Here is an 18,979-nt window from a genome sequence, read left to right as displayed (position 1 = left end):
ACCCTCTTCGGCAGCCCGACTGTGGAATAGCTAGAAATAGGGGGTGGGGGAGAAGAGCAGGACTACCCACCTCTCGAAGTCCCTCTGGAGCAGGGAGAATATTAGCATTAAAATGGACTTGAGGGGTGCCTGGGTGGCTCAGTTGGTTAAGCGACGGCCTTCGGCTCAGGTCATGATCCTGGAGTCCGGGGCTCGAGTCCTGCATCGGGCTCCCTGCTTGGCAGGGAGTCTGCTTCTCCCTCTGACCCTCCCCCCTCTCATGTGCTCTCTCTCTCTCATTCTCTCTCTCAAATAAATAAATGAAATCTTTAAAAAAATAAAAAATAAAAAATAAAATGGACTTGAGATTAAAAGTTTTCAACCGAACTAGACAGACTGGACTTCCTTAGACCAAGAGGGACCACGAAGCTTTGGGACTGGCCCCAGCTGTTATTTAAGAGACAGGAATGGGGGCCTCAACCTAGTGTTGCTAAGGGCCATGAAGGGAGGGAAAACAAAGCCATTTCTTCCTTGTGGCCTACCAGGTTCACACTGTGCAATAATCCTGTCAGAGGAGCCTGGGAGCCATGGAAAAGCTCGCTCCAGCAGCACCACCTCCCACCTTCTGTGACAAGAGGTACTGATGTCAGGGGCCCCAGGGATTGCTTGATGTCACGGTGACAAGTAAGCTCTTCATCTCTTCCTTCTGCCATCTTCACTGTGTCCACGACGTCTTTTCTCGTGGTCACAAGACAGCTGCCACTGTTCCAGGCATCACTCATAGACCTGACAATGTCCAGTCAAAGTAGACTGGCATTTGCTCCACAGTGATTTCTTTTAGGAGGAGGAAAGCCCTTCTACCCCAGCAGACTTCCCTGAAGAGCCCATTAACCAAATGGAACACACTCATACCTAATCCGATCTTTGGAAAGATGTGGAGGTCACCATGACTGGCTTAGTCTCTTGAAATTGGGAGAGAGTGAGCACCTGAGGAATGTCAGTCCTCTGCCACCAAGGCAGAAGGGCTCAGGGATGATTTTTGATTCGGTAACCAACTGTGTCTGCCACAGTGCTTCACACAACAAACTCCAGGGCAGGTTTGGTGGACTGCAAGCTCTGCGTGAGCCTGTAAGTCAGACACACTCTCAGGCTGCATTAATAAGAGAATAGCATCCAGAGCAAGGGAGGGAATGGTCGCTGTGTCTCTGTGCTGGCTGGACCACAGATAGTACGCCAAGCCCTAGGGGAAGAAGTAAGCTGAAGCTCTTACAGAGCAGGGAGTTGGATGGGTGAGTGGGTGGGGTCTAGTTGCACTGTCTTGGGAAGTAGGGTTGAAAGAAGAGGGCGTTTAACCCGGAGAAGGGAGGGGCACCTTTCCATGTGGGGAGCCATCCTGAATCCTTTAGCAAGATGCACACAACAGAGAGAATTACTTCATGTGGTTCCGGAGGGCACAGCCAGACCCAGAAGCAGTTCTTGTCTCAATAGAAGGAAGACATTTATGGTCATTAGAGCCGCTGTTCAATGAATGACGGGGCTGCCTCAGAGGGTGAGGGTCCTGTAAATGGAGGCTGTATGACCTGCTGGGAAGCCATTGAGGTGATTCTTGCTTTGGGAGGGAGGCTGGATTATATGCCATTTAGGCACGGAGGTGCAGGAGAAAGGGCCTGAGTTTAAGAGTCAGAAGGTCCTGGATGGGCTTTGCCACTTACTAGCTGTGTAACCTTGGCTAAATCACTTAACCTCTCCGAGTCTCGCCTTTTTCATCTACCTGCCTCACAGGGTGGTTGTAAGATCTGTAAAGCTGTGGCACATAGTAAATGCTCGAGAATGAATGGACCCTTAATTCTCTGGTGTCTCCTTTACCTTTGGAGAGAAGCTGGCAGGGATACCAGCTGTAAATACCCCCGCTAGCCAAAAGTGTCCTTTTTCTGCCCTGGATGAGGCAGAAAGAGAGTTTTTACCACAAAGGCAAGGACAGAGCACACGAACGCCCAGGCCAGACCTTCTGCCCCAGCAGGGCCTGTGGTCTCCCCAGGCGGACCTGTGCACTCTGGAAGGATAGCGCCTCTCCAACCCCGACGATGGATCCAAAGCAAGCCCAGGGATGCGGGCCTTCTTCCTGCCACTCTGAGCAGATAGTCAGACCAGAATATTCTGTAGCTGGGGTTGACCCGGTCCTGTGCTCCCTCTTTAGGGAACAAGAGCTGTGGAAGAGTGTTGTTTGGGGGATTTGGCCTGGGTCGAAGGCACCACTTTTCCCCAGGAACCTTTGGACCTTCCATCTGAAGGGCAGGGGTTGTTGACTGGACATTCTGCTTCCCTTCGTCCCAAGTCTAGGGCTCTGGGCAGAGTTTGCCCAGGACACATGGTGAAGTGGGGAAAGTGTTCATGACCCCTTGTCTCCTTCTGCTAGTGGGTTCTGTGAGCCATGTCCATCTGGGGGCTCCCTGACCCATGGGAACAGCATGGCAAGCGGTGTGGGATGCGCAGCTGGGACTGAGCACCAGCCCTGGCCCGGCACGTCTGTGGCCAAGGAAATGCCCCAGTGGTTGGCGTGGCTCTCAGATACGGAGGTCACCGTGAAACAGTCCCAGCTTTCAGGACCTCTTTCTAGCTTCAGTTCTGACAGCTGTAAAATGGGGATGTTAACCCTCACCTAAATCACAGAGTTTTCCAACGATCAGATGAAAGAACGAAGTGAGAGAGCTTTGTCAATAGAAAATGCTGTCACGTGGGTTCTTGGGGGTTCATGGCCAGAGAAAATCATTAAGGTCAATTCTGTCACAGCCCCTGGCCTAAGGGGGTGGCACCACACACAGAAAGCCCTCCCCTGCCACTGGGAGACTGAGGGACAGGGGTCTCCTGATGTTTGTCCAGATGTACAAGTGGGAAATTTCCAGCATCAGAATGACTCAACCTCAGAGATTAGCAGCTTTCATCTGGGCCCCTACTGTGTGTGCGTGTATGTGTGTGTGTGTGTGTGTGTGTGTAGGGGAGTGGAAAGTGAGCCTCCTTGGATACTAATCCTGGCTACGTCGTTATCTTGCCTCACGACCTTGAGCATCTCACTTCCTCTCTGTGAGCCAAAATCTCTTCCTCTGAAAAAGAGGAGCTGGGCCAAGGATCTCAGGGAGTGTGTGTGTGTGTGTGTGTCTTTGCAATCTTCCAAAGGTGGTGGCAGTGCCCAAGGCTGCATTCCAGCATCACTGTCACCTGGGCAAGGGGAGGGGACTGCGTCCTCTGTAGACTGCTCCTTCCGGGGCTCCCAGGGAAATGGCGTCTCTCAGCCTTCAAACCGGAACCCAGCTCTGGGAGTCAGAGGGGGCCCCCACTTCATGCTTCTCAGTGGAGATGGCCAGAGGTGCCCTGGGTGGGGAGGCTGGTATGGCCAACATGGGCAGTTGTCTGTCCTACAGAATTCTTCCCCGGGCACTGGCTTCCTGAGATTAGTTGTGGGGATGCTGGGGGGCTTGGGGGGGCGGTTAATGCTGAGCCTGTGGAAAGAGCTAAATGGTCTTCGGTGGGAGTTGGCAGAACCTCAGGTGGGACAGGATTTCTTAGCTCCATTGGCATCTGCCATCTTTGGAGGGTGACATTTTTAGATTCATAGTATCCCCTCGCACCAAGGTTCTGAATGAGAAACGACGCGTCCTGAACAGCTCTGTGAAAGCACACAGTGAGGTGGGTGAGAGCACATTGCTTGGGGGCCATCGGTTCTGGGCTCAGATCCCAGCTCTGCCATGGATCCACGGCTTGATCTTGGCAAGTGAGCTGCTCTGAGCCTTGGTTTGAGCGGACACATGATTGAGAATAACATATGTATTTTGCAAAGGTCATGGTCCTCAGTTATAGAAGGACTTATAAGCTAAACTCCTTTTAGAATTTACTGTGGGGGAAGGACCAGCCTCTCGATCGGCATGTCCCAAAGCATGCTCTATGGAACACGGGCTGTGTGGAGATGTCATGCAGAGGGTCTGGTGCTGCAAACGAGTTGGGGCAAGGCTAGGTTAAGCACAGGTAAACAGCTGTGTTTGCTGCAGGGCTTTTCCTAACCTTTACTAAGCCGAGATGGCTCAGGAAGCTCCATGAGTGAGTGATATGTGCCGCGTTTCCCCAGATTCGTTTGCCCGTGGACCCCTTTCCCACAAGGCATACCACAGGACACATTTGGGAAGAGCTGTCATCGCATGCCTCTTTCTCTCTGGGCTCCCAGGAAGATTCTGTCTCTATGTGAAGCTTACACAGAGTAACCACATCAGCGGGGTTCTGATATATTTATACCCCACATCCACTCTGCGGTGCTGGTTTTCTATTTTTGTTTTGCTGTACATATATTTTTTAGTGCAGGATGCCTCTAATGCTGTGTGAAAGTGAGGAGGGGGGGATGGCATCCTGCGGAGATAAAGAGCCCATGGTAGTTCTCCAGACAGTTCTGAGTCCTTAGGAGCTGGGGGCGGGGGGCTGCGGTGCATTTCATCACTGCCATCATTCTGATCACGATCCTCAGAAGACTGGGGTGAATGTAGCCCCTTGGGGATTCCTTCAAGTTCTGATTATTTTGCCCCCCGCGAGGAAGAAAGGAGGGCAGTTGTCAGCATATTTATGTCCTGCAAGAGCTGCTTAAGAAAGTAAAAGCAACCTTGCGCTGGTCCCTGCTGACCTCAGAAATGACATCATTTCTACTGTTGCATTTAGCTTTGTTAAGAAAGACAGAGACAGCTGGGTCACGGGCAGGAAGCCTGGCTTTGGATGAGGTGGTCTTAGGTATGGGTGAGCCAACAGGAACTAACATCCAGTTCTGCCATAGCCACCCTCAGAGCCATGGGCCAATGAGGAGCTCATCCCAGGAACAGCCTGCAGGTGTGAGGAGCGCTGTCCCATGAAGACTGGCTGGGTCCTGCCTCCTGGGAGAGGGGTGCAGGCACCACCACCTCTTTCTTTGAACTCTGAACCCCCAATAAATAGGTCTCTCCCTGTATATTTCAAGTGATCCAAGTGGGTAGATGGGGGGACTTGAAAAAATTGCCCCTATCCAACCCTCCCCCTTTATTTCCCTGGAGCATTTCGACCTGTAGGGAGCAAACCATTAGTGGACAGAGAAATCAATTTAGTGGGTTGTGACCAGCATTTTATAACATGAACTAGAATAGAAAGTATTAGAATGTGTTGGCTATAGTAGGGGTTAAGTATTATTTCATGAAAGATAGGTGGGCAGAAAGGCAGGCAGATAGATAGAAATGGGGTTGCAGTGGACAAGGTGTTACTGTGCGATGTCCTCAGTGACATCTGGAAGCCTCTGGCACCGGCTGGGAGGGTGCATCTGCTCCCCGGGTCTGTTCTGGGATCTGGGGTCCAGTCCCAACCGAGTTATCCCTCCACACCCAGAGAGAAATATACCTGGAAGACAGGAGCTTGTGATGTGTCTTCCTTTGAAAAAGACATTTTTGTGTCCATCAGACCATTGAGCCCGGGGGGAACGGGTGGATCCCCACTCTGGCAGATAGGGAGGGGTCACTGTCAGCTGAGGTGCATCCAGCCAGACTCTAGGCCATGTGAGGAGGGGGAACACTGGATTTGGAATTCTCAGTTCTGGTTCTAATCCTGGGTCTGCCATTCACTCCTGTGTGACTCACAGCAAGTGACTTGCCCTCTCTGGGCTTCAGTGTACTCATGTACAAGGGGAGGACTGGACCAGGTGATTTCTCTTCTAAGGTCTTCTGTTGCTCTCATAGTCGTTCCAGGATGACACTGAGAAAATCTGGATCTTGGAGGAAATTACAAAAGGGATGCCAGTGTTGCCCCGGGGTTTCTTCCTAAGGCCCCTGAAGCAAAGGGTTTGGTCAGCCCGGTGTGTCTGTGGACCTCGCTCCTTGGCAGTGCCAAGGGTATACGATACAGAGGCAGCTGAGCCTGAGCCTGGTCTCCATGGACAGCATTTATTAGACGCCATTCTCAGTGTGAAGACAGATAGGCAAGAGGGGCGGAAGGGAGGCCGTGGCAGCCGTAGCCTTTGGGGTCTAGGGGCTGCCCGGGGTGGGGTGTGGGCATGGGGGCATGTCACCCACATGTATTGCATATTCTGTGGCAGTGTGCCCAGGCATAAGGCATTGGGGAAGCAGAAAGGCTGCCTGCAGCGGGAGGGCGGGAGGCAACGCCGGCCTTCCAGTTCCCGGAAAGACCCAGCTGGAGACGGAGCAGTCTGCCATGCTCTGCTGAGGACCGTCTGGCCTCCTTCCTCACCATCTCCCTGCGACTTTGGTTGTGGCTCCCTCGGGACTGACAGGACAGGACCCCTCGAGGGCAGGGTCACACACAGGACAGAGGCAGCCAGCACCCCACACATAACACAGAGGGCGCCCCTGGGTCCCGGGCCCTCTTCTCCTCCACACTGAGACAGGACTCACACACCGGCCAGACTTCTTCTCTCTCAGCGGTTCCCAGAGGCTGGAGCACGTGGCTGGGGTGTGGCCGAGGCCAAGCCCCCTGGGGCTCCCCCACTCCAGCCATCTTTGGCTGACCTTGCTCAGCAGTGGTAGAGAGCTGACAGGGGCACAAGGCGGGAGGGCAGTTTTGGGTGGGGAGGGGCCCCCTGCCCACCCCTCGAGGCTGCCCTGAGACCCGGGACCAGCTCCAGCTGTGGGCCCAACCGTGGAGTCGAGGGCCTCACCTCCCTCTGCTGTTCCGCACCTGGGTTTCTGGTTGCAGGTGGGGTGGGCGGTGGGCCCACCGGGTCCAAACTCTCTGCCTGGGAGGGGCGTTCCTTGCTGCAGCGTTAATTTACCTCTAGCTACCTGGGACACAGGCACCAAGGCTGGCTGCGCAGCCAGGGATAATGTCCCAGGAGGACATGCCTGACACTTGTCTAGCTCATTCTGCCCCATTCCCCCACCCCTAGAGCCTCCGCTCCTGGCCTTTCTTCCATGAGCCTCAGCCCTGCTTCCCGGTCTGTAAGCAGGCAGTCCGGGGACTGAGGGCTCCTACCCTGCCTCAGGGGCCCATGCAGAAGGCCTGCCTCCCGGCCAAGCGGCATAGAGGCTGAGCCCCGACACGGCTCCGTCCTGGAGTCTGCTTCTGGTTTAAGCCCCGGGGGCTCACACAACGCCTGGGCGTGCAGGGCAGGAGCCTCGCTTTCAACAGTGGGCAGAGGAGTCCGAAGGAAAGGGCGCTGAGGCTCAGCACAAGCAGCCTGGGTTCTTGTCCCCCTGGGCCTTTTGCCATCTGTGTCACCCTGGGCAAGTCACGTCGCCGTTCCGGGTGTCCATGTCATCTGTAAAATGGGGATGAGAACTCCTGCCCTGGTGACCTAACCGGGGCGTTGTGAGAATCACATGAATGAGTAGTCAGGACAGGGTTTTGGGAGGCTGAAACTCATTCCACAGATTTAAGAGTTGGTCATTGTCAGCAGCGGCCGGGGATGGCAAGTATGAAGTGTTCTGTTTGATTCTAAGGGCAGTGTCTGAGGCTGGACTTCTCTCGCCCTGATGTGGCTGGAGACCAGTGAACTCCCATCGACCACCCTGCAGACTTGGGGCGGGGCGCTGTCTTCCCATCCCTTCCCTGTCCCTCCCGCAGCCTGCCTGTCCTTGCTTCAGTCTGCCTGCCTTCTGGGGACTAGCTCTGGGGACTGCTGGGTTTCCACTTTCTCCATAACTGCAAAGCCATGCAAAACAACACAAAAGGTAGTAGGAGGTTGGGAGACACAGCTGGGGATGAGGAAGGGGAGTGGGGCTGAGTGGGGGTGACCTGAACAAAGACACCCTGGCTTTTGGAGCCTCGGGAAGGTGGGAGACCTGGCAGGACAGAGGTATAAATAGAGATGCAAACTTACACGGAACACAAAGTTCCCTCCGGACGGAGGAGAGGGTAGAGGGGGGGTGGTCTGGGTACCAGCAGGGCCTCTGAGAACTGGGGAGCTCCTTAGATTTCCAGAGGGATGAGAGGCTCCCAGCTTCTGCCTTCCCTCCCCCACCCCCACCCCCCAAATTTCACATTTCTCGGAATTTGCAGGGCGCCGATGTCCTGAGACATCCTCAGAGCCCGGGCTCCTGCCGGCTGGTGCGCGAGCAGGCACAGTTGGAGATGGGGGGGCCGGGGGAAGGTGGTGAGGGATGTGGGGGGAGCCCCACGGGGCCTCTCGCCGACCCCTACTGCTCCCCCCACCCCGGCAGGAGCCCCCCCCGCCCCGGCCCCCCTGCACTCGCAGGCGCTCCAGGCCCCGGCGGGGGCGTTCACACGGAGCTCCTGCGCTTCATGAGGCCGCGGAAGGTGGACAGGCTGTGCAGGCCCGTGGACACGGAGCTGATGGCGGAGCGCTGCGCCCCACTGCACAGGCAGCGGTGCGAGGGCGTGTCGCTGTAGCGGCCGCCCCCTCCCGGCGACGAGTGGCTCTGCTCGACGCACGTGTCGGACGTGGAGAGGTCCCGCGGGATGATCATGGGGATGGAGTACTGCAGCTTCTCGCGGCTCTTGTACCAGAGGCACGAGCACATGGACTGGAAGTGCAGCACCTCGGCGTAGACGTTGCGGAAGCCGCCGCCGCCGCCCGCCGCCGCCGGGGACGAGCCGGTGTCCGTGGTGTGCGCGCTGCCGCCCGCGCCGCCGCCCGCGCCGCCCGCGCCGCCCCCGCCCGCCTGCCCGTTGCGCGTGAGCAGCGCGCGGTGCTCGGCGTCGCGCTTCTCGTCCTCGGCGTTCATGGTCATGAAGCGCAGCACCACGAGGTTGAGGAAGGCGCCGATGACCGTGAGGCCCGTGAGGATGTACACGAAGCTGAAGGCCACGTACTGCGGCTGCGTCTGCAGCGCCTGGTCCTTCTGCAGCGCCACGTAGTCGCCGAAGCCGATGGTGGTGAGCGTGATGAAGCAGTAGTAGTAGGCCTGGAAGAAGGTCCAGTGCTCGTAGTAGGAGAAGGCGGCGGCGCCGATGCACAGCGTGCTGATGCACGAGAAGAAGCCGATGAGCACCATGTTGGCCATGGACACGTCGGCGCGCCGCATGCCCAGGCCCCTCTTGGCGCGGTGCAGCAGGTACTTCACGAAGGTGTTGATGCGCTCGCCCAGGCTCTGGAACATGACGAGCGTGAGCGGGATGCCCAGCAGCGCGTAGAACATGCAGAACACCTTGCCGCCATCCGTGCTGGGTGCCGCGTGGCCGTAGCCTGGGGGAGAGCGGGGGAAGAGGAGAGAAAGCACTGCGCTGTGGGGCTGCTCTTCCAGAAACCCTGCCCCCTTCCCCGGGGCCTCTGCCCTCCACCTCCCCGACTTTGCAGATTCGGGCTTCTCCTTCCAGCAGAAGAGAGGACAACACGCACTTATGGGCGCATCCTTGACCCCGTACACTGTGCCAGTTCCTTGTTGATGCTCTTGGTTGAGTCCGTAGGGTAGGTAGGAAGGAAGGAGGAAACAGGGAGGGTTAAGTGACTTTTCCAAGGTCCCACCCTTTGGAAGTAGAGCAGCCTGCGTCTGAACTACAGTCTGGTTTCAAAGACCTCACTTTTCTAAATCCAGAGTGGGAGCTGACACATAGAATTGAGGGAGGCAGCAGGGATAGGGTGAAGGGTGCTGGCAGGTCATTTGGGAGACCTGGCTTCTAGCGCAGTGTCTGTGGGCTTTGGACCTGTTCCTCGTCCTCTCTGGGCCTCAGTTTCCTTGACTGTAATGGGTGGAGGTTGCACATCCCATGATTCAGTGTGGAGGGAGGGAAACTGAGGCATGGATGGCTCCTTGATGATTTCCCTGCTGCCAGCCAAAGCTTATGAGAGGTAGTTGGCAACCAGGGCCCACCAGTTTCCCTGAGGCAGCTGGCCGACCAGTGTCAGGGGAGAAAGGGGACATTGCCTCTCTGTTAGCTGGATGAATGATGCTCCAGGATCTTCATCGGCCACCAGTCTGGAGCCCTGGGGTCATTCTCTGTGCCTGGCCCTGAAGTAGGGTCTGTCCTCATGGAGAGGTGGCATTGCCCTTGTTAAAGCAGGGACCCTGCCTGTCCTTCCAGGTATTACTGTCACCAGCCAGACAAACCCAACCCCTCTCTCCTTCACACTGCCCCCAGCCCTCACTGAGCCAGGAGCCATGCAGAGGCAAAGCCTCCCTCTGAGCCAACCATCAAATGGCCTTAAGTCAGGAGTTGTGCCTGGAGACCTGAAGGGGAAAAGACCCTGGATGGGAACTCAGAAGCCCTAAGCACAAGTTCTGGCCCTGTCACTAGTGGCTGTGTGACCTTGGGCAAATTACTCACCCTATCTGAGCATGTTTCCTCATTTGTAAAATGAGGTCTGCTGGTCCTGGACCTGCTTTTTTCACTGGGCTGTTACGATATTTATTACTTTTATTAATAGGATTATTATAACAAAATAATGCTGGTTGGCAGGATTTCCAATTTTTCCTCCTCTCTAAGCCTTATCAAAAATGTAACCAGATGCTGCTTCTTCCATGCAGTTGTCCAGGATTCCTCACTGGAAGTGATCTTCTCTGCTTTGAGTGGCACTGAGAATGTTTAGCTTTGAACTCCAGGGCCAATTTTACCACCATCCCTGCTCTGTCCCCTCGGTTCCCCAACTACATATGTACAGCTAAACACTGTAAACGCTGGGGGTAGCGGGGTGGGCACTGCTCTACCTTGTCATGCTCCTCGCAAGCTTCCCCTCCACATTGCCAGCCATGCCCGTGGAGTAGGCCCAAAACATGTGGATGGCAAGGTAGGGTACCATGTGCTTTGATGTCTGATCTGAATTCCCATCCTGACTCTGCCGTGGACAGTTTTTTGTTTTGTTTTGTTTTTAAAAGCCTCTGTGAGCCTTAGTTTCCACATGTGTAAAATGGGGCTAATAAGTAGAACCTGTCTCCCAGGCCTTTTTGGGAGAAATGAATGAGATAATGTGTATGATGCACTTAGCCTAGAGTCTGGTACATATCAAATGGTCAATACTGGCTCACGATGATAAGCAATGAATGAAGGGCCAGATTTCCCTCACATTTCCAGGCTGGGGGGCAGCTCAGTTCCAGTCAAGCTGGTATCTCTAGAAGCCCAAGGCCATTTGAATCTGAAACCTCAGGCAGACCTGGGGACAGCTGCCTGAATTGTGTGAGGCTGTGGACTCCCCTGCTCCCCACCAGGGCACCGAGCTGGTTGACTGTGTCACTCCGTGCCAGGGGCCTGGCTAGCTGAGCTGTTGAGCCGCCAGGCCTGGCCTGTCCGCATCCCAGCAGGGTGAGAACAGATCGTGCCCGCCAGCTCGGCCACGGCAGCCAGACCACAACTCACCTCGACAGCTGGGCAGGCCCCGAGCCAGAGCTGCTTCTCATCCTGTCCTTCTCTGTCCCCCGGGGCCGGGGCTGGCGCTGCATTGGTGGGGGAGGGCGCGGCACTGTGGATGGGGCTGGACAGGGATTGGGGAGCATGGGCCCAGTGCCGGCTTGACCACATGCTGCCTGTGTGACCTTGGGCAAATCCATTCCCCTCTCTGGACCTCTTTTGCCTTGTCCGCACTCTGGGGGTGGGTTGAGCTACAGCTGTTAATACCCGGCCTGGTTGCCCGGCAGAGCGCCGTCAGGGGGAAAGGAGAGACTGGAAGTACAGGTACTTCAGAACCTGTGGCGTTTGTGATGAAGCAGTGGTGATGGAATCTCATAGGGAAAAGGCCTCCTGAGAGTGTGGTCTGGGGGTAAGGCAGCCTCTGTGGGGTCAGCGAGAAGGACCCCCTCTCGCTGCCACCACCACCTCGCCCTGTGCTCACTCAGAGGCTCCGACTTCTCTGGGACCCATGGGCCTTTAGGAAAACCCAGTGTCTGCGGGCCTGGCAGCACTGTGGCTGCCCACAAGGTCCCCCAGCTGCGGAGAGGCCCTCTCTGGTCTCAATACTGCCCATGTCCCCGCAGACACGAGGCCACCTTCTTCCCCTGGGCCTGTCGGCACACTGCGACCTCCCTGCCTCGCGGGCTTCGATCCTGAGTGCCCTTGTGTGTTCCCAGCTCCCAGCCAGAAGGGACAACTCCTTCCCCTGCCTGCCCCCTGCTGAGGTGCAAAGCGGTGGCACGTCCGGGCTCACCCAAAGGCTCTTATCAAGCCAGAGCCTTGTGCCCCGCTCTGTCCACCGTCCTGTCCAGGGTGGCCCCAGGCTGGATGTGCCTCATCCTTGGGGTCAGATGCTCCCCCCGACCCTAGGCCCACCCTCCCTCGCTCCCTCCCATAGGCTGAGGCTTAAGGTCTTATCCTTCAGATACATTTTAAACTTTAATCCTGAAAAACTTCCACAAGGCCATTATTATGACTATCTCTGTTTTATAGCTGAAAAAGGCTGGAGAGGCCTTGTGAGTTGGCCAAGGCCTCTAGGACTTTCTGACTCATCTGTCATGCCGATGCCTCCGAGCCAATTCATCACCCGGGAACAGTGACCAGGATGGGAAACTGAGGCCCTGAGAGGTGAGCCTTCCACTTGGAGTCTCATCCTTGGGCACGGCCCTGAGCCGGCTGTGGAACAAGTGGCAACAGGAGCACGATGCCCGGGGAACCAGATGCTTCTGCAAGTACCTGGCCCCGGGTCAGCATGCTCCTGTCCCTTCATCTGTTCTCTTGTCACTGGGTGAAAGGGCAAGGGAGCTATGAGGACCTGCTGACGTGGGCGCCCAGCTGGGAGGTGTGCCAGCTGGGGTGGAGCCAGTCCCGGGGGGCCCCGAAACTTCTGGGAAGTAACTGGGAATTTGGCAAGGCCTGTCTGCCGTCCAGAAGGCCCGCCGCCTGCCTGGGCCTTGCCCACACCGGGCGTGGGTTTACGAGAGAGGGGGCAAAAGGTAGTCCCCACCTTCTCCTTGCTGTCCAGCTCTGCGAGTCTTTGGGCGAGGGGCTCCATCTGTCCTTGTGTGTCACTGACACACACGGAAGCTGGCGCTCTGGTCCGAGGACCCTCCCTCCCAGGACCTGATGGACTGACCAGCCAGAACTCATGGCCTGACCATGAGACTCTAGCCACTGCCTCTCAGAGCCCTGGCTGGGGCTGTCACCGCCCCTCATCTCCCAGCCTCCCTTCCTGAATCCACCAGACGTACGAGTTCTCAGAGTCAGGAAAGTGCTTCGTGATCCTATGATCCAGTCCTTCTGTTGTACAGATGAGGAGATAGAGGTCCAGAGAAGGAAAGTGAGCTGCTCGAGGTCACACAGCCAGTGAATGGCAGAGCCAGGACTATACTCCACACTCAATGCTCTGTCCTCTGCCCTGTGGCTCAGTGTGACCAAGGTTGACTTGTTCATTCAACAAGGGCCCAGCAGCACCCACTTGCGAGCAGCTCAGCTAAGAGATGGCCCTGGAACCTGGCCAGAGGCATGGAATTCACCTGAGGAAGCCAGGTGGCTGGCCATATCAATTAATTGTGTGGTCAGACATAAATATTAATTATGGATATTTGGGGCAACAGGAAAAATGAGAGGTGGGACAGGAAGCCCTGGGCCTCAGTTTTTCTGTTTTCCTCCTGATATCACCAAGGAGCTCAGAAACTGGCCAAAGCTGTCTTCCAGGCAGATGCAGAGGGTTAGGGCATCTAGTGGCTCCCCCCCAACCCCTGCTCCTTACTGGATTTTCTCTCTCGGTGGCCTATATCCTTCTAGTCAAAGCACAAATAGCCAATCTGAACCCTTGGTGATGGCCTTGGCTGGACTGGGCTCAGCTGCCTGTTCCCCACTGCCTTCATGTGTTCCCCCAGTCTGAGTGCCTGACCTCCTACCCCTGGCTTGGTTGGCTACAAAGCCAGAACTCTGGCCACAGCCTTGGGTGGAGAAAAAAGCATGGGGCTATGGAGGCAGGAGATCTGGCGGTCTGGCTTGGCTCTGGCCATAACCACTTTTGTGTCTTGAGCAAGTCCTTTTCCCTCCCTGGGCCTCGATCTTCCTCCTCTATGACTTGTGGGATAGGGCAAGATAAAAGGTTTCCATTATCTTCCCTGCTATGGATACCTCTTAATGACTTTTTTTCTATTAACCCACCCATTAGTAGAGTCTAAATTTTGAAAGACGTTATTTATGAAATACAAGGTGTTGATCAGTGCGGGGAACTGCTGCATAGAACAGAACAGGCACTGGATAGATCGTTGTGAAAGCAAGAATTCATTCTTTCCCCTCATCAAAATGAATTAAGAGCAGCCCTGCCAATCAGAACTTCTGATTAGTATGGGCTAACTGATTCTAGAGACTGAATTAAGTTACCGTTATGCTTTTGAAATACTGAAAATAGGTTATTTCTATTTTCTACAGGGGATCTTGGCAGGTTGGTGGTGCCCATGACTGCCCACAGCCTGCGAGGAACTCATCTTCAGGGACCTCGGTTTCCTCATCTGTAAGATGGGACCCATGATCCACGGACCTCATAGAGTTGCTGTGGGCATTTTGAGGCTTTGGCAGACTTAGGATGCTTGGGGCATTGGCATCAATGAATATTAATTATGAGTATGAATATTTGGGGGGAACATCAAGGTTAGATTGTCTTTAAAGTTCCTTTTGGCACCAGCAGTTTGATTCGTGTTTCCCCAAGTTAACTTCCTGGAACACCAGTTCCAGGACTGCTCATAACTGTTGGATGCGAAGAGGGTTGCTTGGTTCGATTAAATGAGATGAATGCTGAATTTAACAGGACTTGTCATCACTGGATTTCAGTGTAGATTTTATCAGCTCCCCACACGGGCTAAGGTGTGAAGCGGGTCAAGTTGGGGGAATGTGCTAAGTGTTCCCGCTTATTTGGCCTTAGAGCGCTTTCCTTACAGTGCGTGTTGTCGGACCAGTGTTCTGGAGCAGTTTGGGAAAGGGTCGTCTGTAGCATTAAGAACTCTAAGGTCTTCTCTCTAGGTCTCTGACTTTGAGCGTCTCAGATGGCCCGTCTCTGGTTGGCCCGGCCCTTCTGTAGATTAGAAACACGCAGCCCTTGGCAGTGCCTGGCTGCATCCTGTTTCCTGGTTCCCTGTAGACCTAGTTATCTAATGTAAATATGGCACCAGCCAGGCTAATGTTTGCCCTGAGAGAAGATGGATCAGACCTGTGGCCTGAGGCGCCCAAAGGCTGTGAACTCTGGGCCAAGCCGGGCTGGTGCAGAGGTGGACACGGGGAGGGGGCCTGCCCTTGGGGCTGCCCCAGGCTTGGTGGGGGCAGCCGGAGAGAAGTGGGGGCTTGAGGGAGACACAGGCAGCTCCAGGGGACCAGCTGTAAGACACAGGTGTCCCCAGAGGGTAGCCGGGCCCTCCTCCGGGGCCTGCAGAGGGCAGTCAGGCCTGAGCCCTTCGGTCCCCTCAGAAAGGCCCACTGAGCACACTGCCTCCTCAGGGGCCTGAGGCGCCAACAGGGAGCCGCCCCCTGGGTCTGGAGATGGCAGCCGTGTGGAGCCAGGAAGTGGGACAGGAGGCTCCGCAGGAGTCTAATTGGTGTGTTAAAGGAGATGAGGCGGAAGGAAGCTGGCAGGAGTGCCCAGGCCCTTGGAAGGAGGGAGGAGGCTGCCGGGCTGGGCGGAGACAGGGAGGAGAATGCAGGCCTTCTCCTCCAGCCGCACCGTCCAGCTCTGACAACGCCTTTCCCAGAACCCTCTGGGATCTTCCCTAGTACTCGAGGCTCTGCTCCCCCTGCCTGGCTACAGTGCCCGCCTTTCTGCTCTCAGGTCTAAAGAGGAGTTCTTCAGGGCTCTGGGCTCCCAGGGGGCCAGCAAGTCCCCTCAGTGTCTAGCGCAAGGCCTGGTGGGAACCGCTGCTCGGAAAATGCCGTTCAACCCAGAGAGCTTCGAAGTCTGGGGTGCAGAGCTGGGGAGAGGAACCTCCCCTCAGACACCCAGCAGGGGGAGGGGAGGTGGCCCTGGCAGGAAGGTCTTTAGTGACTCATACCTCCTGTCCTTCTTGTGGCCCCAGGCCCTTGCAAAATGAGGTCAGCTTCAGGGCTCCAGAAGGAATACCCCTGCCCTAGGCCTGGCCAAGGCCTGAGCGAGGCCTGGGAAACCACCAGGGCCTCATGGACCTGGGTTGTGGGGGAGGGCCCAGTGTGCAGAACTCTGTCTGGAGTTCATCCCCTCCAGGCTAGAGCTCCCAGGAAGGACAGCTCTGCAGCACAGCAGCCTCCCTCCCTCCCTCCTGCCCCTTTCCAAGGCCTCTTTCCCATCTTCCCAGCTCCTCTTTCAGCTCTTCTCCCCATTCCCCACTGGCAGGTGCTCTCCCTACCCCTGCTTTCCCACCACACTTGGCACATGGAAGCCCACTGCTCTCTCCTCTCTCCCTTTTAGCTCTATCCCATCCACAGGAGCCCCACTGCTATGATTCAGGGTCCTCTGGAGTAGTACAGCCCCTTCCACTCCCATCCCCCACCCTCCCCAGCGCACGTGGGATTAGGGGGAGCTAAGGGGGAGGGTGCTGGTGTCATGGAAAATCCCTGCGGCAGCCAAGGTCAGTGTTTGCAGACACAGCCTGGCCTGGAGCCAGGCCTGCCTCCCTGGCCAGCTCCCTCCGGCCTATCCCAGAGGCTGGCTTTGCAAGGGGCTCTCAGAGGCACCCCAGGGCTGCTCTGGGTGCTTGGGGCCGCAGGGCCAATCAGTCCCAGAGGGTGAGAGACTCTGTAGTTCAACCCACTCATTTTATAGATGAGTAGACTGAGGCCCAGAGAGGGACAGGGACCGGGACATCGAGTCACTAACAGAGCCAGGACTGGCATCCAGGGCCTCTGTCCCAGTCAGTCCTCACTGCAGAGAACATCCTAAAATCTGTTCCAGTGGACCAAGGAATAACGAAGGCTGTTGTCAAACTCCATTAAATCGGGGCCTGGCTTGAGGTTGGGCTAGATCTGAGATTGGCAGTGGGGCCCAATGGGGCCAGGGTAAGTAGACCCAGATGATCAAACCATGGTCCTTGACCTCAAAACGCTTTGTATCTGAAGTGAATCAGATGAAACATCTCAGTGGAATACTTTGGAAACTTCAATGTCTTGTACAGAGAAGAGGACAATAATGTGTATTGTTATATACATTGTTCAAATGCATGGCCTCAGAGGGAATTATCTTAGGGAGAATTTAAGACAGGGGCTGAAGGAGGGCTAGAGGTGGAGAACTTGGGTTGGGCTATCAGGAGGGGCTTCCTGGAAGAGGCGGCCTTTGCCCTGAGTTCTGAAGGATGGATGGGAAATGCAGGGTTCTGACAGAGGGGAGCTGCTGAAGCAAAGACACAATGCAGGAAGACACGTGGTACAGTAGGGGCAGAGAAAATGTATCTGTCTGAGGCTAGTGGGCATTCTCACAAAGTGGGGGAAGGGGGACCGACAAACTCTCAGGAAGGCAGCTTCATGATACGCATCAAGAACCTTAGAAATGTGTCTGCCCAGTGACCCTGCAATGCCACTTCTAGGAACTCTGCTGGGAAAATAACCAGAGATTGGGACAAAGATTTATGAACAAGGATGTTTATAGCAGCATTTTCATTGTGAAAAATTGTAAACAGTCCAAATGTTCACCAATAGGGTTTGGTTAAACATATTAAGGTATATTTATGTGGTGGAATATTGTGCGGCCACTCAATATACTCTTCAGGAGTCTCTTAATTACCTAGAAAACCACCATAGAATGTTAAATAAAAATGGCAGGATACAACACTATGTGTAATGGGATGCCATACTAAATATATAAATATAACAAATGTATTTACACGCACATAGAAAGAGAAGCTGGAAAGAAATATACTAAAAAGCTCATAGAGTTTATCTTTGAATCATGGGCTCATAATTAATTTTAATTTGCTCTTATATATTGTATATTTTCTACAAAAATCTATTACTTTTATAAGTAGATACCAATGAATATTATAAATCTAACACCAACAAAAACTCTGGAGTTCTCGGAGCAGAAAAGTTCACTTGAGCAGCGTAGGTTGGGAGGAAGAGCAAGGGCTAAAATGTGAAGTGCTTTGAAGGGTAGGTGCAGGCGTTCAAATCTTAACTTGAAGGCAGTGAGGAGCCACTGAGGGCTCCTGGGTAGGGGAGGGACATGTCAAAGAAGGGTCGAGATGGATTTTCCTTGCATCCCGGTTCAGGGGGTGGCAGTGGGAGATGGGGGGGCAGGAGGTTTCATTAGGAGGCCTGTGCATGCATGGTCCTCTTGTCAAGTGCTCAGGCCTAAACTGAGTTCAGGAGGGGAGAGAAGAGGGGAGGGATGGAAGAGGGGAGGGAGGAGAGAGTAGATACACAGTGTATGGGATGCTCTTGCATTTGTGGGTTTCAACTGTAAGCTTGGTGAGGGCAGGGATTTTGGTCTCTTTTGTTACAACTATTTTCCCTGCACCCAGAAAAGTGCTTGGCACGTAGCTGGCATTTAATGACTCTCTGTTGAATGACGCTGTTAAGGAAGGGAGGCATCACCAATGAGCCTGAGAGGTGAAGGAGGTGGAGACAGGGAGGATGAAGAGAGCCTGAGGCCTGCAGCGGGCAGGGCCACACAACAGGGCAGCAACCCCGCTTGTCCTCGGAAGTGCGCTGACCCGGGGCTTCTGGGCTCTATTATAGGCCAGTCACTGTACCAGGTGGCCGTGGCCCAGGCCTGTGGCCTGTCTGCATCCTTATGACCAATTGGCCAGGACATGTGTGAACTCAGAACTTCTAACAGATTGGATCTGCTGGGGTTTTAATTAAACGAATCCACCAGGGACAGTCTGGCACGGAGAAAGTAATTCTACAGCGCAATAAAGTGGACTTGGCCATCTCAGCAGATGGCTGGAGATGCCAGTCCTCCTCTGTGTGCTTCTTGAAAGGCTGTGTCCTTAACTCTGGCATCTGGCTGGCCTGAGTCCTACACTTAACACTCTCTGGCTCTTTCTGTTTTGCCCATGGAGGAGAAGCAGGCGCATGTTGGCATCTCCTTGTCAGACTCCCCCAAAAGGGGCTGAACTGCTTCCAACAAGAAACCCTGTTGTGTCATGGAAGTAACTGTGGCCAGCCCAGATGTTCCCTGTTGGCTGCACCATGTGTCCTGGAGTTGAGCTTGTCCAGAGCCTGGCCGCCTGAA

The 18,979-nt window shown here is 55.0% G+C and overlaps 1 protein-coding gene across 1 annotated transcript in view; it reads right to left on the bottom strand.

The window, feature by feature from the left end:
* Positions 1 to 5,933: 5,933 nt before the first annotated feature.
* The window catches only part of KCNK3 (potassium two pore domain channel subfamily K member 3), a 38,275-nt gene continuing 25,229 nt past the window's right edge, over positions 5,934 to 18,979 (bottom strand). The window contains exon 2 of the mRNA XM_045883723.2: positions 5,934 to 9,136. Within this exon, the coding sequence (XP_045739679.1) occupies positions 8,211 to 9,136 (926 nt within the window). The 3' untranslated portion in view covers positions 5,934 to 8,210. The remainder of the gene's footprint in view (positions 9,137 to 18,979) is intronic.

The sequence above is a fragment of the Mirounga angustirostris genome, unplaced genomic scaffold (genome assembly GCF_029215605.1).
Source record: "Mirounga angustirostris isolate CCGP_5_RB_7025 unplaced genomic scaffold, mMirAng1.0.hap1 SCAF_10, whole genome shotgun sequence".
Classification (NCBI taxonomy): Eukaryota; Metazoa; Chordata; class Mammalia; order Carnivora; family Phocidae; genus Mirounga; species Mirounga angustirostris.
The sequence above is the reverse complement of the archived record's forward strand: the minus strand, read 5'-3'. Positions and strand labels throughout refer to the sequence as shown.